General features: G+C 51.2%; 1 protein-coding gene across 6 annotated transcripts in view; it reads left to right on the top strand.

Annotated features, from left to right (window-relative positions):
- Nucleotides 1-18846, top strand: part of SULF2 (sulfatase 2) — a 114251-nt gene that overhangs the window by 39110 nt on the left and 56295 nt on the right. For 5 of the 6 annotated variants that reach the window (XM_045885911.3, XM_045885913.3, XM_064573326.1 and 2 more), the window contains exon 3: nt 7650-7889. The exons of the other annotated variant lie outside the window; for it this stretch is intronic. In XM_045885911.3, the coding sequence (XP_045741867.1) occupies nt 7650-7889 (240 nt within the window). The remainder of the gene's footprint in view (nt 1-7649; nt 7890-18846) is intronic. 6 annotated transcript variants of the gene reach the window in all.

Here is an 18846-nt window from a genome sequence, read left to right as displayed (position 1 = left end):
TGGGCCAAACTGGGAACTTTGGCTTTTATTCTGACCATTGGTGGGAGAGTTCGAGCAGAGGAAATCATGCTGTAGCTTCATGCTTTATCAAAGGAACCCTCTGGCCACTGAGTGGAGAGCATAGTGCAAGGGCCGAGGGGAGGGCACGGAAATCAGAAGCCAGTTGAAGAGTCTGCCTCAGCAGTCCAGGTGAGAGACAGGTAGAAAATGCTGATTTAGGGCACCTGGGTGGCTCAGTTGGTTAAGCGACTGCCTTTGGCTCAGGTCATGATCCCAGAGTCCCAGGATCGAGTCCTGCATCAGGCTCCCTGCTCAGCGGGGAGTCTGCTTCTCCCTCTGACCCTACCCCTTCTTGTGCTCTCTCTTTCACTCTCTGTCTCTCAAATAAATAAAATAAAATCTTTAAAAAAAAAAAGAAAAGAAAAAAGAAAATGCTGATTTAAGTCAAGACCCTGGGTTTACCAAAGGGCTTTCTTTCTTCCCTGCATCCCGTCTCCCTGCCACAGCTTTTCCAAGGAGGGATGACATCACAGACTCTAATCGTTGACCTATAACTTTAAAAAAACAAACATTAGGAGGCATCATTTCCTTAGTTATCCATCATAATCAGTGCCTCCCGTGCCACCCACGTCGGGGGCCACGGGAGTCTGTCTTAGAGGGGCAGGGGGGTGCATCTGCTCCCAGCTCACACAGGCCTCTGGGGCAGAAAGTAGCTAGGAACCACCTAAGCCCTGCAAGTGGCAAAAATTGGGTCATGTTTTGAATCTTGAAAGTCCCCAGCACCTGCCCGTTCCCTAGAGAGAGCGGTTGCGCTGACCCAGACCTTTAGAAAAGCACGTTGATTCAGTGTTTCCCGAAATGCCTTTCTAGGACAGGTAAGGGACAGGTTTCTCGTGTGGCAGCTCAACAAACCTTGATTTGACTACTTACAAACTTGTTTTGATGTACGTCCAAAAAAATCTGAATTAGCCTATCAGACACAGAATTTCATGTAGTTACTTGGGTTGAGGCTAAAGTTTATTGCTTAAAGTCACTCTAAGGAAAGATATCAGATAATGATAAATAATAGCACAGGCAGCATACTGAGGAGGCCCCAAAAAGCCATCAGAAAGGGACAGGCAGGGGAGTGTCGTGGGGGGGTTACACGGCATCACCTGTGGGGGGGGGGACCATGAGAGTCACGGAGAAGTGTCAGGGGGACCTCAGCCCTGGCCCGGCAAGGTCGGAAGTTTCAATCACGGAAGGAAACCGGGCCTGGTTTTGTCTGCATGTCCCCAAGTTTATGTGGGACAAAGCAGGTTTGGGTTGGCCCGCCTGCCGTCATTTAAAATATGAAAAACTGGCTTTTCTCTCTGCGCGGCCACATCCTCCAGGTTCTCCCCTCCCGTCAGAGCTGTCTGTCCGTCTGCGTCAGGGCTGGGCTGGGCTGGGCGAGCAGATTAGATGCTGTGGTTTGGTGTCCCAGATGTGGATTTATAGAGCCTCGTCGCTGCGGCAGTTTTAATAAGGCAGGTTACTGTCCCCGCGGGGACACTTGGCTTCTAGTGCTGCTTCTTCACAGACGCCGCCGTCCTTTCGGGGCCTTGGTAAATTGTACTTGGGCAGCGGACTGACGCCGCTCCCCTGCACCCAGCTGCTTTGGGCAGGGGTGAGTGCCCCGAGCAGCCGGGCCCAGGGACGACGACGGGCCACCATGGCTCAGCCCCTTGGGAAATGAGGGAGACGTAAGCACTTGGAGACCCTGGATCTGAGCCCGTTAAAAATACAAAACGGTTCCGCAGGCTGTTCACTTTTTGCCAGCGCAGCATTCGGGCCTGCTGCCGGCAGGTGAATTACGCACCAGGTGGCGGCCCCCTGCTTCCCGGAGAAGGGTCTGGCAGGCCGGGTGGGGAGCCAGCTTTGTCCTTCCTACAGTCCCCGGAGACCCAGAGAGGCCGAGTTCTTAAGACCAGCCGCTCCGGCCTTTCTCCCCGTAGTGTGTCAAGAGCGGGCAAAAAGTTGGTTCTGCGCGGAATGCCCTGGATGCGTTCCTGTGAGGAATACTTACGGAGCGCCAGCCCTGTGCCAGGCACCGCCCTGGGCCTCAGGGCTGGGAGGCGCAGGTAACCCCAGCCCTCCTGGTGCTGACATGGGGCTGCAGGCAGACAACAAGCAAGAGGTAAATATGTAAAAGCATATCGTTCGTTAGAGATAACACAGACTCAGAAACTTAAAGAAGGGGTCTGAACTGTCAGGGTTCGGGAGTAGAGACAAGAAGGGGGTGAAGGCACAGGCCATCGGGGTGCTGCAGGAAAGGCATTCCAAGCAAAAGGAGCAGAAGAGGCAAAGGCTCGGAGGTAGGAGCAGGCCTGGCAAGTCTGAGGGCAGAGCCGAGGACCCTGTGGCTGCCGAGAGTGGGCAGGGAGGGGGTCTGGATCCAGCAAGGCCTGTGGATGACCCCAGGGACTCTGTTCTGTGGTGAGTGGGAACCGCAGAGGGTGCTAAGGAGAGAAGGCTCTCTGCCTGCTCCTCGCAGAGTAAATGGTCAGCGTCCGGTCAGGAAGCAAAGCCGTTGGCCTAATTCGGAGGAGGGAGGATGACCAGGGGCCCCGGGAGGAGGCAACAAGGCCGCATGGTGGATATACTTGGGAGGAGGGGCAACAGGCCTTGCTGATGGATTGGGTGTGGGAACAGAGAGGTGGGACCAAGGAGTAGCAAGATTATTGTATAAGTAACTGGAAGAAAGAGGAGGCAGGAGGGGACCGGTGACCACAGGAGCTCAGTTTAGGGCGTGTGTAGAGCACAGCCACGTGACCTCACTGTGAGCGCGGTTCTAGGTTGCACGAAGCCAGTGTGTGCCAAACGCCCTTCCAGAACTTTCTCACCTATGTGCTGCTTGTACTAGTATTGACCTCTTTTAGTCAGCTGTAATTGTTTTGTTTCAAAGAACAAGAGTCCTCCACCACCCTAACTGAGAGAAGCCAGGATCGCTTGTCCTAAGCAGAGGACACTAAACCACTCGACTAAACTTGTAAGCCAATAACGCTGCCCACTGAGCTCTGAGCAGGCGGCCGGCTCGCTCCCCTTGGAGACAGGAGTCGTGTAGGTGTTAAGGATGCGACAGCACCGACTGACACCTTCTCCTGGAGCTTATCAGTAGTAAAGGGAGTACTTTCCCACCACGGGCATCCCCAGTACTTGGCGATGTGATTCTGTGCTGCTCCCATGGCTGATGTACCAGCTAAAGCCACCTCTGGGATGATAATGAGGGGACCCAACATGCAGCCCAGGACCCTTCTGAGCCTCACGGAAGCCAAGAATTGACCAAGTGCATAGAGAGCTCTGTGCATTCCCTGGCTGTATTCTCACTCCCTCCTGAGTGGTGTGAACCATACGTTTCTGGAACATGACACCCAGCACCACCCATTCCTGTCGGACAGGCCTGGGTTTGAGTCCGCACATCCCACTTCCCAAGCTCTGTGGCTCTGACCAGTCATTTAACTCTCTATCCTCTAAAGGGCTGTTGAGGGGATTAAGTAAAATGATGCTTGACACATGCCCAGCATGATGCGTAGAGCAAGCATACAGCCAACCAGACTCACTACTGTTAATAATTATGATTATTATTGGCATATAACATTGCCCTCTGCCCCAGGAGGAGGTTGGACCTGTCTCATCAACGAAATTATATTAAGAGGTTGCCAAACAAGGCCTTCAGGGACCTGGCAGATAACACGAATGGGCAAAAATGGGTGCCAGACTACAGGGCACGCTGGGGAGTGTGGCAAACTGGAGAACACGGGATCCATTGAATGCTATTTCAAGTCAGATTTTCCAAATCCACTGCACAAAAAGCACCGTGAACACAAACCAGCTGGGGCTCTTGAGTTATATAGAAACCTAAAGAGGAAGATCCTGTTTTGTGAATTTAGCAGATATTTACTGAGCACGCACTGTGTGCCAGGCACTGTTCTAGGCTGGGGGATATAACAGTGAACAGAGTAGGCCCAGATCCCTGCCCCCATGTGGCCGAGCCAGGAGGGGCAACGGGCAGCGTGCAAAGAGGTGAACTAGAAGTGGTGTCCGAGGGCAGGAGGTGCTGTGGGGAGAAGTGGGAGGGGAGGGGTGTGGTGGGTGCCAGAAGCAAGAGTAGCAGTGTCCATTCTGAGCCAGGGAAGGCCACTCAGATATTTGACATTTGCTCCATAACCTGAGGGAGGTTAGGAGGGAGTCCTCCAGGCAGAGGGCCCAGCTCAGGCAAAGGCCGTGAGGTGGGAATGTGGCTAGTGTTCAAGCCTGGGGCCTCAGCGGCATGACCTTGATATCTGTTTGCGGTAAGAATTCAAGGTAGAAAGAACTGATGGGCAAGCAGAAGGCCTGCCTGCAATCCTGCCACTTCCCCAGGCGGGGCCCAAGGCCGGTGGCATCCCACGGCTCCGCCGGACCCTGAGACCATGCCCTGCTCCCTCTGCAGGCTCCAGCGCATGAGCAGCAGATGGTCGAGGCAGGCCTTGGAAAGCCCACCTCATCCGTCCCCTCCAGAGGGAAGCGTCATACCTGGTAGAAACCCTTAATTGCCTACAGTTACAGCTGGGTCCCCTGGGGCTTCTTGCAAGGGCATGTGACCTTGAGAAGAGACGTTCACACAGTTCCAAGGCCTGATGATTCCTGTTCCGTTCATAACACAAAGCTGGTTCTTTCCTCCACCCACTGCTGGCAGCCTTAGCCGAGAGGCTCAGGGAACACACCTGGTTCCAGGAGGACATCCCTTATAAAACCACCTCAAGTGCTGGGCTGGAAAGGGCAGGCTTTGCTGTGTTTCCTTCCATCACTCTGAGTTTTTATAGAGCACCGATTACATATTCCCCGGGGGGGCGTTGGACAGCGCCCTGAGTTACCCAGAACTCTCAGTCCAGGGAAAGTAGATCATAAACAAATGAACCAGTAAAGGAGACCATTTCAGAAGGAGATAAATGTCAAGAAGAAACATACACTGGTGTGAGAGGGAGTAAACAGTGGAGGCTCCTTCAGACGGGGAGGCCAGCTAGGCCTTGCTGAGGAGGTGACCTTGGGTTGAGATCTAATAATGGGACAAGCTAGCAAAGCAGAGTCTCAGGAAGAGTCCCAGGCAGAAGCAATAGCAAGTGCAAAGATCCTGGGGCAAGGATGAGATTAGAGTATTTGAGAAACCATGAGGAGGCCGGTGTAGCCAGGTGAGCAAGGGGGAGGGGAGAGATGAGGTCAAAGGAACACAGGAGGTGGGTTGGCAGCAAGGGCAAGTCTGGAAGAGTCTTAGACCATGGTAAGGAATTCAGTTTTTCTTCTGAGTGCCATGGGAAGCTATCCAGTGGTTTTAAACAGTGAGGAGATATGATCTATATTTGCCTCAGGAAAGTTCTAACTCTGTTTCCATCCCTATTTGGCAGAAAGATGGGATAAAAAGAGCCCTATAAATCTCCTTTTCATTCTTCTCTGGTAGGGACAGAGGGTTGAGGTGGGTCTGATCAGTCGTCATTGCATCTCCAAGGGGCTGTTGGTGATTGGGATCGGCAGCTCTCCAGCAAAAACTTCAAATGCCTGGTAGGCCCTGTATTGGTTTACTCTTTCATAGTTCTAGAAGCCAGAAGTCCAGAATTAAGGTGTTGACAGTGTTATGCTTCCTCAAAAGGCTTTAGAGGAGGGGCGCCTGGGTGGCTCAGTCGGTTAAGCGACTGCCTTCAGCTCAGGTCATGATCCCAGGGTCCTGGGATCGAGCCCCGCATCGGGCTCCCTGCTCGGTGGGAGGCCTGCTTCTCCCTCTTCCAGTCACCCTGCTTGTGTTCCCTCTCTCACTGTGTGTCTCTCTGTCAATTAAATAAATAAAATCTTAAGAAAAAAGGGGGGGTGCTTTAGAGGAGACTCCCTTGCTCTTCCAGCTCCTGGAGGCCCTTCTCTCCAACCTCTGCCTCCGTCCTCACATGACCGTCCCCTTCGTGTCTGTGGGTCTTCTCCCTTCTGTCTCTTAAAAAACACCTGTCATTGGATTTAGGGCCCACCCAAGTAATCCAGAACAATCTCACCCCAAGATCCTTAACTACATCTACAAAGACCCTTTTTCCAAGTAAGGTCACATTCCCAGGTTCTGAGGGTTATGACGTGGACATGTGGGGGGAGGGGGGAAGGCTTTGCATCACTCAAGCCATGACGGACCCTGAGAGCTTTAAGGAAAAATGAAAGCAACTGAGGGTGGCCACAGAAAGGAAGCGGAGGGGCGCCTGGGTGGCTCAGTTGGTTAAGCGACTGCCTTCGGCTCAGGTCATGATCCTGGAGTCCTGGGATCGAGTCCCACATCAGGCTCCCTGCTCGGCAGGGAGTCTGCTTCTCCCTCTGACCCTCCTCCCTCTCATGCTCTCTGTCTCTCATTCTCTCTGTCTCAAATAAATAAAATCTTTAAAAAAAAAAAAAGAGAGAAAGAAAGCGGAAAGTGATTTCCATTGGATATTTCTCTAAACCTACGAAATATTCAGATACCAGCCATGGTGTTACGCATCCACTCTGCAAACATTTACTAACTGCCAACGGTGTATCATATACCACGGGGGCACGAGGATTGAGTACCGAGCAAGGCACACAGTCTTTGCTCTCGTGGGGCCCTCAGCAGGGCAGTGACCATGAAAGCACCTGTGCACAGTAGGCTTCTAGAACACGGTAGTTCCCTTTCCTTCCTAAGTGAATTTCGCTGCTACAGCTTCATTGAGAAACAAGAAAAGGCATGAATGAAGCCACAACACCTGGTGGTATATAATTAAGCCCTAATAACATATGCTGCATGCAGAGTAACAGCTCACGGAATCAGAAGCCAGAGTGATCACTAGAAGAGGTGTGCCTTGGCTGGTGGGTTGAATCTGGGGAGAGGTGGGAAGTGGATTCCAAAGTAGAAGGACGACATGGACAAAGAAGCAGAGAGCTTTCGGCCGAGGAGTGTGCAGGAAGAGGGTGACCCCAGTGAGCTGGCATGACCGGATTCCAGTAAAAGTGAACAATTCTTGGGAAAGTTCCAAACAAAACAAAGTAGAATCTTCCCTTGGTGGGGCACCTGGGTGGCTCAGTCGGTTAAGCGTCTGCCTTCAGCTCGGGTCATGATCCCGGGGTCCTGGGATCGAGCCCCACGTTGGGCTCCCTGCTCGGCAGGAAGCCCGCTTCTCCCTCTCGCACTCCCCCTGCTAGTATTCCTTCTCTCGCTGTCTCTCTCTCTCATTCTAGTAAATAAATAAATAAAATCTTTAAAAAAAAAAAAATCTTCCCTTGGTTTACATAGTGGTTGCTTTCCAAAAAAAAAAAAGGTGGGGGGGGAATACACTGTACATTAATATCCTGCAAAAAAGATGTTCTGTTTCTACGTAAAACAAAGTTCCACTCTAGGCTTGGATCATTTACAAACAGGTATTTTCCCGCTCCCCATGACCACCCAGTGGGACTGCAGACCCAGGAAATTTCTTGCACAGACATTCCTTGCTGGCCCCTGCCCACACGTGACAGTGGTGCCCCCCGTATGTCCCCAGAGATTTCCAAAATGTAATCTCCCCCGGGAGGGGGGTGCCACCCGGTTGAGAACCACTGTTGTCCCGTGGCCCCCTGGGGCACGGGTTAGGAGCTGGCCTGCCGCACCTCACCTTGGCTCCTGCTTGCAGGTTCCATGCAGGTGATGAACAAGACGCGGCGCATCATGGAGCAGGGCGGGGCGCACTTCATCAACGCCTTCGTGACCACGCCCATGTGCTGCCCCTCGCGCTCCTCCATCCTCACCGGGAAGTACGTCCACAACCACAACACCTACACCAACAACGAGAACTGCTCCTCGCCCTCCTGGCAGGCACAGCACGAGAGCCGCACCTTCGCCGTCTACCTCAACAGCACGGGGTACCGGACAGGTACAGGGAGCCAGGAGGCCGCGGGCGGGCGGGCGGGCGGGCAGGGAGCGTCAGAAAGGCTGCCAGGTGCCCTGGCCTCACGCCAGCCCGGGGTCCCTAACCTGCCGGGATTTTAGATGATCTTAGGTGGCCCACGGACAACTTCATTTTAATATAAAAGTTGTGCATTTATGCATTAGAAAAAAGGCAAAATGACTTGCCTATAGTAGTGAAAGAAACGGACCTTTTCAAAGGAATTGGCATTTTTTTTAAAAATCAGTCCGTTTAAAATATGAACTATAATACAGAGAGAGGCTGGAAGTACTTATGCACAATTTGCATTCACCGTGGGTTATGTTGGGGACTGATTTGTTGACTTCGGACCATCAGTATGGAAGAAGGTTCCAGAACATTGGGGTGGGGGTGGGGATGAAAATTGGTGTGGAAAATGGAGAGAAGCATATGTGGGACTGTGTGGCCCCTCTGCAGACTGGCCCGGGAGTTGACATGGACGGTTTGTCTACACTTGGCTGTCTGCACTCCCCAGCACGCTCCATCTCTCCTGTGGTCAGTGTGGCGGTGTGCTATTCCAGGAGGGCGGGGGTGGGGGGGTGGACCCAGAGCGAGTGGGGCTTCCTGTCTGTCTTGCGGGAGGTACCTTGGTCGGTTCCCAAGGCTCACCCGCCAGGCCTGGGACAAAGACACAGTGAAAACACTTACCTCTAGCACCACGCAAAATCCTCCAAACCCAATTAAATTGAATTGTTAAGAAGTGAATACTCCCCACCTTGGGTAAGGAACCAAGGCAGTCGTGAAATCAGACATCGTGCCTGAGATATTGCTACCCCGGGGAAGTTGTGTCCGAGGGACAAGGGGCTTGTTTGGTGGGAGTGACAGGAGGGAAGGATCGACGTCTCCCTCAACTCAGTTCAGAGATGAAGCAGCCTTCCAGACTGGGGGGGCTTCTCCTCGGATACACATGTGGCTGGTGGGGCCCATTGGGGTGGTGGGGATCAAGAGGCAGGTGTGTCTCCTTGCAGATTGATTCTCCTGCCATAATCACCCAGAAAGGGGATCCTCCTGAGAGAACCAGGAAGGCCTCGATCCTATACACATAAGCCTGTTGGTTCCTGGGTCTCTACAGAAAACCGCAGGTGTCAGAATTTTCCACAGGTACACTCCCAGGTAGTTGTGGGGACCTGAATATAAATAGAAGAATCGGGACAGAGGTCCTGCAGCAGACCAGAGGGCTCCTATTGGAAGGGGCGTCTGCCACTCAGGTCCAGATAATTATAGCCATTTGTTTTGTGTTCAGTGGTACCAACTTTCAAATATTTCTCACCGAATTTTTAGCTGAAATCTGCTGATATTAAAAAAAAAAAAAAGTTGCCGAACTCAATTTTTTTAAAAATGTACCGTAGGGGCCAAACAAAGGCTGTCTGAAGGCAGAATGTAGCTCACACTCCGCCTTTAGAACATCTGACCAGAAGGTCTGTGTAGAAAACTTCAGATCTGATCTTAGAGGAAAGGATTTCAGTTTTTCGCTGTTGAGTGTGACGTTAGCTGTGGGCTTGTCTTATAGGGCCTCTAGTATGTTGAGGGTACCCACTTTGTTGAGAGTTTTTATCATAAATAGATGTTGGATTTTGTCAAATGTTTTTTTCTGCATCTGTTGAGATGCTCGTATGGTTTTTATCCTTCATTTTCTTCACGTGGTATATCACATAGATCAACTTGCATATGGTAAACCCTTCTAGCATCCCTTGAGTAAATCCCACCTGATCATGGGATGTAATCCTCTTATTGTATTGTTGAATTCAGTTTGCTCATATTTTGTTGAGGGTTTTTGCATCTCTGTTCATCAGGGATATTGGCCTATAATTTCCTTTTCTTGTGGTGTCCTTGTCTGGTTATGGTATCATAGAATGAGTCTAACAGGGTTTTCTCCTCTTCTGTTTTTTGGAGGAATTTGAGAAGGATTGATATTAATTCTTCTTTATTTTTTTTTAAGATTTTGTTTATTTATTTGAGAGAGAGCACGAGCAGAGGGGAGCAGCAGGCAGAGGGAGAAGGAGAAGCAGACTCCTTGCTGAGCAGGGAACCCAATGCAGTACTCGATCCCAGGACCCTGAGATCACAACCCAAGCCAAAGGCAGATGCTTAACCAACTGAGCCACCCAGGCACCCTTAATTCTTCTTTAAATGTTTGTTAGAACATACCGATGAAGCCCTCTGGTCCTGGACTTTTGTTTTTTGGGAGGTTTTAGATTACTGGCTCAATCTCCTTACTAGTAAATGATCTATTCATTTTCTAATTGCTCATGATTCAGTCTTGGTAAGTTGTATCTTTCTAGGAATTTATCCATTTCCTCTAGGCTGTCTAATTTGTAGGTGCATAATTCCTCATAGTAGTCTCATGATCCTTTGTATTTCTGTATAACACCTCTCATTTCTGGTTTTGTTTGAGTCCTTTCTCTTTCTTGGTGAGTCTAGCTAAAGATTTGTCAATTTGGTGGATCTTTTCAAAGAACCAGCTCTTAGCCTCATGGATCTTCTCTGTTGTTTTAGTCTCTATTTCATTTATTTTTATTATAATCTTTGTTATTTTCTCCCTTCTACTAACTTTGGGCTTTGTTCTTCTTTTCCTAGTTCCTTGAGGTGTAAAGTTAGGTGGTTTATTTGAGATTTTTCTTGTCTCTTGATGTAAACATTTATCCCAATGAACTTCCCTCTTAGAACTGCTTTTGCTGCATCCCATACACTTTGGGATGTTTTCTTTCCATTTTCATTTGTCTCGGGTATTTTCTTAAAATTTCTCTTGGTTTCTTGTTTGGCCCAGTGGTTGTTTTAGTAACATGTTGTTGACTCTCCCCATATTTGTGAATTTTCCAGTTTTCTTCTTGTGATTGATTTCTAGTTTCATACATTGTGGTTGGAAAATATGCCTGATACGATTTCAGTTTTCTTAAATGTGTTAAGACTTGTTTTGTGGTCCCACATATGATCTGTCCTGGAGAATGTTCCATGTGCACTTGGGAAGAATGTGTGTTCTGTTCCTTGGGAATGGAATGGTCTGTAAATGTTAAGTTCATCTGGTCTACCGTGTCATTTAAGGCCAATGTTTTCTTACGATTATCTGCCTAAATGATCTATCCGTTGATGAAAGTGGTGTATTAAAGTCCCCTACTATCATTGTATTGCCATCTGTCTCTCTCTTTAGGTCTATTAGCCTTTGCTCTATCTATTTAGGTGTTACTAAATTGATCAGAGATTCAGCTGCTTTGCATTTCTCCTTGTATCTCATTGATGAGAAATGAGTAACATGAGCACATGTGACTGCAGAGGAACCTAAGAAATGCAGTCTCCACTCTGGGTGACCATTTTCCCAGCTAGAAATTCCTTTCTGTAGGAGAAGATGACAGCGGATACTGAGGGAAGATTATCAAACTATAGTAACAGTTCACAACCACTTGTGTGTGACCCCCTTTCAACTACAAGAGATCAGCCTGAACTGTGCAAGATTGAAACCAGAAAAACGTTCCTTCAGTAGTGGACCAACTGTGGGCCAACATATCATGTAAATAGTGCTTTTAGTGCGTTTAGTTGGGCCTTTTATCTTGGAAAAAAAAACTACAAAATTTTGAAAATTACCTTATTTGATGTATCTCATAGCAACAAATGTTATGTTGTGATGGTGACTAATGGGTTGATTCTTTAAGCAAGTGGGTTGGTGAAGGGATAGTTGGGGGGGGGGGGTGACTTGTCCAACAAATTGAAGCGATAACAGAATGTGATGTCCTTTACAGAACCTGCAGTTTGCACAGCAAAATCATAACAGGTCATTTTTGCAGAAGCATTTGGGATTTGGTCAGTTTTCCCAAGGGCCTCTCTAAATCCTCTGACTTCTGAATCTTACCCCCAGGAAGTACTTACTATCTCCTCATCCTTTCCAGCGGCCTCTTCTTCAGTTACCTCATGGATCAGAATATTGTTTGTCAATGGATTTGCGTGTGCTTCGAGCTATCCTCCAGCATCCCTTTAATTAATTTTACAAAACCTGGCATCTTTTACAAGATTGGCGTTTTCATTTGGCAAACATCTTACTTTCTGCTACCCCATGCTTGCAGTAGAGACAGACAAAGGACGAAGTGAGACATGCAAAGTAGAAGAAGGATAAATACCAGTTTGTTCTTGGGTATTTCTGTATGTTGGCTTCCTCTGTCCCCGGGGACTGGGATCTCAATTATAAACACCCTGAAAGGGATGAATTGCATCCTCAGTTTCTACAAAAGGTACTCAGTCAACTTTTAGCACATGTCAGCTGCCTGAGTGTGCTCGCTCGCGTTGCATACCCATGGGTCAAGTTCTGTAGTGTTCTGGCAATGAGATTCCTCCCAGCTCTTTGCAAAGCGGTTAAGAGCAAGGACTCTGCCTAGGTTCAAATCCTGATTCCACCACTTTCTAACTGAGTGAATTTGGACACGTTATTTAACTTCTTAGTCTTGGTTACCTCGAGGAAGGATAAGAATGTTACTTAGCTCCTAGGGTTTTGTGGGGATGAAATGTTAGAACAGTGACACACAGTAAGCCCTTAAGCAGTGTTAGCCCTGATGGTGGTGATGATTTACACAAGGAGCATAGCATCGCATGACCCACCCCAGAGCAGTGTTCCCAGGAATGTTGCCATAGATCAGCTTGGATGGTGAAAATAAGTTGTGCACATGGATTAAAATTGGCAGCACGTGCTCAATCCCTCTGGTAATCAGCAAAATGCAAATGAAGGCAACAGTGGCCATAGCAAATACGCAGAGGCCCCATCACACCAAAGGTTGGTGGGGATGTGGGGAAACCGAGTCCCACACATTAGCAGTGGGAACACACATGGGCAACTCCACTGCCCACGAGCAATTTGGTGACTTCCAGCAAAGCGGAAATCAAGGACTGTGGGAATGAGGAGGAAGGAGAACGTACTGAGGTGGCAATCACAGATTTCCACTACACTGCTTTGCGGGGGGGCAGGGTGGGGGAGGACACCTTTTCTGGCGCTTGCTGGCAAATTAGACAGAAGTGCCCATTGTCTTCTCGTTGGGATGACGCTTTTCTCGTTCCACGCTACCATCTGAGCCTGGCAGTTCTGAGGTGGTCTCCGTGCCCAGCTTCTGCCATCTGGTACAGACTTTTGTAGGGATGTGGGCACTGGTGGTGAGCTTTCAGCCCCTCCCTCATCATGTTCTAGAATGCACCGGGGGTTGGGGGGAGGCCTCTCACTACAAGCCCAGACTACATCAGGGCCCCCAGTTGGAGCTGTTTGGAAATTTGGCCTTGAGCACCCCAATTATTTTCACTCTTCTGCTCACACAAAGCTGGGGAGGGAGGTCAGCTGAGGCTCTGCACTACTTGGCTGTCCACCTTGGGCGGCCGCCCTCACTTGGGGGGGCAGGGGCTCTGGGCCATGACGCCGGCCCTGGCAGGGCACATGAGGTATTAGTGAGGCTGGGGCAACCTGCTGCCTCTCGCACAAGAGGCCAGGAAGGCGGCCCTGGGCATGGTGGCATCCCTGGCAAGACTCACTGCGTGCGTGCGTGTGTAGGACTGCGCAGATGTGAGGATTGGTGCTCAGGTGCCTTCCTCTGTTTCTTTTTGTGGAAGAATCCTCACCCCTCCCTCTTTCCACCACTCTGTTTGATCTGCCTTTATCCTCTTGCCCTGAACCCCACACTGAACCTGAACCCCAGCTTCCAGCTGCCTACTTACCATCTCCCCTTGGACCCGCGCCTGGCATTTCAAACCTGACGTGTGCGAAGCAGCCTCCTGATCGCGTCCCCCTCCCCGAACGTGTCCCATGGTCTCCCCTGGCGGCTCCAGGATTCCGGAACATTCGTGTCGTCCCTGCTTTTCTTCCTTGCTGTCACGCCACATCTAGTCATCAGCAAATCCCGCCAGTGCTCTCTTCGGGATATTCCAGAGCTCACCCGCCACCACCCTTCCTGGAGTTGCCACCATGTCTCGCCTGCATGGCACAGCCCTCTCCTCCCTGCACGCCGCTCCTGTCCTCACCCGCTGCGCTCCGTTCCCGCCTCAGTGGCCCGAGGGATCCTGTCTCTCCTCTGCCTGCAGTGCCCCCATGGGCCCCCCACAGTCACCTCGGGGTCCTGATGATCCGCCCCCCTGCCCCTCACCTCCTGACCACCTCACCTCCTGTCCTCCCCCTCCGTTGCTCTACTCCTTCCTGTTTCTCAAACAGTCCACCCGGCGCCCCCTCAAGGGACTTTGTGCTTATTCTTTCCTTTTCTAGAAACTTCTTCCCTACATATCTACGTGGCCCATTCACTCACTTCCCTCAGATCTTTGTTTAATTATCGCCTCCTCAGAGAAGCCTTCCTTGACTAGCGCATCCAAAAGAGGGTTCCTGTCCCCTCTTTATCCCCTCACCCTGCTTTATTTTCCTTCAGAGCTCTCGTCACCGCTTAACATCTATCTGTATATTTGTTGTCCAGCCTCCCAAGCTAAGGGATGTCCCCGTCCGCCCCTTCAGGACTCCCTGGCCTGGCTCCTGCTCAGCCCGGCTCTCTGGCCCTCTCCAGCACTAACGTGGGCTCTGCCACTGCTCTCGCTGGTCGCCTCCCTTCTGAGACGCCCGCTCCATGGAAGGGGGGACAGCTGTGCCCTCCGCACCCCCGTGCCTGCAAGAGGGTGCGCCCCGTCTTTGGCGAGCGGCGAGTCATGGCAGGACGAGCGGATGAGTCTGCGTGTTCTGTCCAGAGCCAGCAGCCCCCACCACCACCCTCCCCATCTCTCTATACCCCTCTCTTCTCTCCCGGCTCGCTTCTCCCCACCCCCACCATCTCAGCCCCTCCTCCTTTCTTCTGGGCCCTTCTGCACACACACAGAAGAAAGGACTTGGATTCTTCCTGTGGGCGCCTCCTCGGGGGCTCCTGGTGCAGCTGTCCCGCCTTCACAATGGCAGCCTTCTCTGTGCTTGGCCTCTCTCCTGTTTGTGCTCCCCGCTCCCTTCCCCTCCCCTCAAGTGAGCACACACACGTTTGCACACACAGCTCCCTTCTTCCCTTGTCCAGCTGCCCCCTCTCTCCGGCCTGGGGGTGTGACCACAGAGCGTGTTCACTCGCCCCGCAAAGTAGACCCACCTTCGGGATGCTGACAGGAGTCAGGCAGCCCTCCAGGGCCCAGGCTGGCCCAGGGTGTCCTTGAGAGGGACACGTGTATCACATCCACGTTCATCTTCAAGCTGAATTTCTTCAAACTCAGATTTCAGGGGGGACTTCCTTTCTCCAAGATCTTTAAGTTTCAAAACAAGTAAAACACTGGTGCAGGAGTCTAGAGAACTTGGTTCTACTTCTAACTCCTTTGTAACCTTGAGCTGAGACCTGGCCCCCTCCAGCCTCAGTTTCCCCATCTGTGCAGTGGCGTTACAACGTATGTGTATAAGTTACCCAGTGCCTTTGCTGTGACCCCACCCTTGAGGGTCATGGGACCAGTGCCCACACATCTGCGAGGGGGGCTCCCTGGGGCTGGAAGAGAAAGGGGCCACTTGGAAAGACAGGAAGCAGGTGGTCCTGCTTCCCAACTTTTCAGAAGCTGGGTGTGAGGCTGATGGGTGGAGACTCCTCTCTGCCCCCAGGCGACACTCCAGCGCAGACCCTCTCCGTCCCCAACTCGGCAGCTGGTAGCTGGTGTAAGGGTTTCCTGCGGCCCCTGTAACAAAGCCCCACAAACTGCCTGGCTTCAAACAACAGAATTCTATTCTCTCACCGTTCTGGAGGCCAGAAGCCCCAAATCCAGTGTCAGCAGGGGCCACACTCCCACTGATGGCTCTTGGGGGGGATCCTTCCTTGTCTCCTCCAGCTACTGGGGGTTGCTGGAAATCTTTGCCGTTCCTTGGCTTGCGGCTGCACTGCTCCCGGCTCTGCCTCCCCGAGGGTCCCTCTCTCTCTGCACACAGCCTTCTCCCGTGCGTGTCCGTGTCCAAATTCCCCTCTTCTTCTAAGGACACCAGTCACTGGATGAGGCCCCGCCCTAATTCGTATGACCCCGTCTTAACTCGATGACGTCTACAAAGGCCCTATTTCCAAATAAAGTTACGTTCCCATGTACCCAGAGTTAGAACTTGAACGTGTATTTTGGGGGACGCAAGTCAACCCACCTCAGCTGGGTTCTTTCATGCAGACCACCTGATTTAATCCCCGCAGTGACACGTTAACCTCCATTAAAGCTGCATAATCTTGCATTAAACGAGCAAACCCTTGGGCGCCTGGGTGGCTCAGTTGGTTAAGCGACTGCCTTCGGCTCAGGTCATGATCCCAGGGTCCTGGGATCGAGTCCCACATCGGGCTCCTGGCTCAGCAGGAAGCCTGCTTCTCCCTCTCCCACTCCCCCTGCTTTGGTTCCTGCTCTCGCTGTCTCTGTCTCTGTCAAATAAATAAATAAATAAATAAATAAAATCTTTAAATGAGCAAACCCTGCAGACAACCAAGGACTCTCAGAAAAGCCTGCTGCCTCCCCCTTCGCCGTCCACTGGGGTCCTAAGCATGGCGCGTGGTGGCCGCCCAGCCCGTGGGCAACTTGCTATGGATCCTCTCGCAGGGTCTCTAACTTTTATTTCACTCAGGGAGTCGCTAACTTTGGTGGGCATTAAAATAATCGCGGAAGTCAAATAAAAGTGAGAAGCAGGATGCTATGTTGGGTGGATGTGTAAAGCCTGCCTACAGGTCTCCAACGGTTTGAGGGAGTTTTCAGGCTAAATGTGACCTTTTGCAGTCTCTCCCTGGCGTGAACTGCAACTCCCCTGAACATTCTAGAAGGGTCTACACTAGAGCTGCTGGGCCCAGCACGGCCACTGGTCACTGGGAACTAACTTTAAGTTCATTACGTCAAAATAAAAATTCGGTTTTTTAGGGGCGCCTGGGTGGCTCAGTCGTTAAGCGTCTGCCTTCGGCTCAGGTCATGATCCCAGGGTCCTGGGATCGAGTCCCTCATCAGGCTCCCTGCTCAGCAGGAAGCCTGCTTCTCCCTCTCCCACTCCCCCTGCTTGTGTTCCTGCTCTCGCTATCTCTCTCTCTGTGAAATAAATACATAAAATCTTAAAATTAAAAAAAACTCAGTTTTTTAGTCATCTTAGGCACGTTTCGAGTGCCCATTGGGCACACGTGGGTGTCTGAGTGGATGGTGCAGATATAGACTGTTTTCTGTCGTCACAAAAAGTCCTCTTGGACGGCCTTGGGGTAGAGTGTAATTCAAGTAAAATTTTGGGGAGGGGGACACAGACCTTTCAGAAGATAAAAAGAACGACGACAACGACAGTAATTTTAAAATGCAAGCTGTGCCTATTGAGCCCTTACCGTGCCAGGCGCTTTACACGATTCGTCTTCCTTAATCCTCACATTAGGTGGGTGCATCCCCTCCTTCTTCCTGCGGTGTTTCCCCTGAGGCCCGAGCTCCATGATCTGGTTCCTTCCCAGGCCGCCCTGAGGCTGGGCCACGGGTCAGGCTTTCAGGAGCACGGGGCAGCTACCCAGGGGCCTGTGGGCCTGTGGGTCCCACCTGTCCACGGCCTGGGCCTGTGGGTCCCACCTGTCCACGGCCAGGGCCTCCTTCTCTGAGCACCTGGCACATCCCACCCCGTAGCCAGCAGGTCACTTCCAGCAGAACACATCTGTGCCGTCATGGGGAGAGAGCTTTCAGCAAAGGAAGGGGAACGGGGCGCCCCTCTGTGTCAGCCCTCCCAAGGCCACGGAGGAGTCCGCTCTCCACCATGCCTGCGTGAGCCCTTTTCTGCCCAGAGAAACCAAACCCTAGCGCCTGGAGGGGCCGGGCGGGGAAGGGGGCAGCGCCACAGAGCCCAGGCAGAGGTGCCCATTGGATGATAGATGGGCCCAGAGGTGCCAGATCTTCCCATTTGTCAGAAGTGTGACACCCAGATTTTTACATCAAATTGTCCAGATTTCAGATGCAGACTGTTTGCTCTACTTTAAAAAATAAATAAATAAAAACAGCAGGCAGACCCAAAGCAAACACACCTGTGGGATGGATTCAGCCCACAGGCCACTGGTTACAAACTTTTTTTAACCGGTGGTTCCCAAGGGAACACACTGCCCCCTAGGGGCCAAAATCTGTGAAAGTGTTTCTGGTGGTTGTCAAAGTTGGGGATGCTGCTTGGAGTCCGAGGGGCAGGAACCAGGGACCTTCTGTGGCCTGTTGTGCGAGGGAGAGCCCGATGGGGCTCCCAAATTCCCTTTTGTTCTATGCGGCTTCCGATAGAAGATCTTCCACCAGATCATTATATGAATGGATTCTTTTACATGTATTGTGATCTGAGCCTTGATCCTAAGTCCTTTTTATGCATAACCACCGGAGGTATTCTGCACAGTTTTAGGATCCTCTGAATTTTCCAGGAATGTGAGTGGTCAGTAAATGGAAGGAATATCATACTTGAATGCAAAGCTGTTCCAGGAGTTATCCCACATTCCTGAAAGTCTCAGCACTGAGGGCAGGACCACCAGAAGCACTTGGCTTGCGAGTGCCGTGGGCCCACCCAGCCTGCATCAGTCTCTCACAGGCCTCTGAATCCGTGTCTAGGTGCCACCTGACGACTCCATCGCGTCTCCTTGATGGATGGGCTCAAAAGTTCATACGGAAATTTTTCTTTGTTATAAATTGCCTTCCTTTTATTCTTCTTGCAGGCTGTAATTACGGCATTGTATTGATTTTGGGGGGGAAATAAAAATGTGCCTAGGTAGTTTTTGTCACCTGCCGTTTTCTTTCAGGAAAATAAGGGAGTGTTACAAAATATTTGTTATAGAGGGGCTCCTGGGTGGCTCAGTCGGTTAAGCGTCTGCCTTTGGCTCAGGTCATGATCCCAGAGTCCTGGGATCGAGCCCCACATCGGGCTCCTGGCTCAGCGAGGAGCCTGCTTCTCCCTCTCCCTCTGCCTCTCTCCCTGCTCATGCTCTCTCTCTGTCTC

Source organism: Mirounga angustirostris, unplaced genomic scaffold, assembly GCF_029215605.1.
Source record: "Mirounga angustirostris isolate CCGP_5_RB_7025 unplaced genomic scaffold, mMirAng1.0.hap1 SCAF_10, whole genome shotgun sequence".
NCBI lineage: Eukaryota > Metazoa > Chordata > Mammalia > Carnivora > Phocidae > Mirounga > Mirounga angustirostris.
Note: the sequence above shows the minus strand (reverse complement) of the source record. Positions and strands in the feature narration are given on the sequence as shown.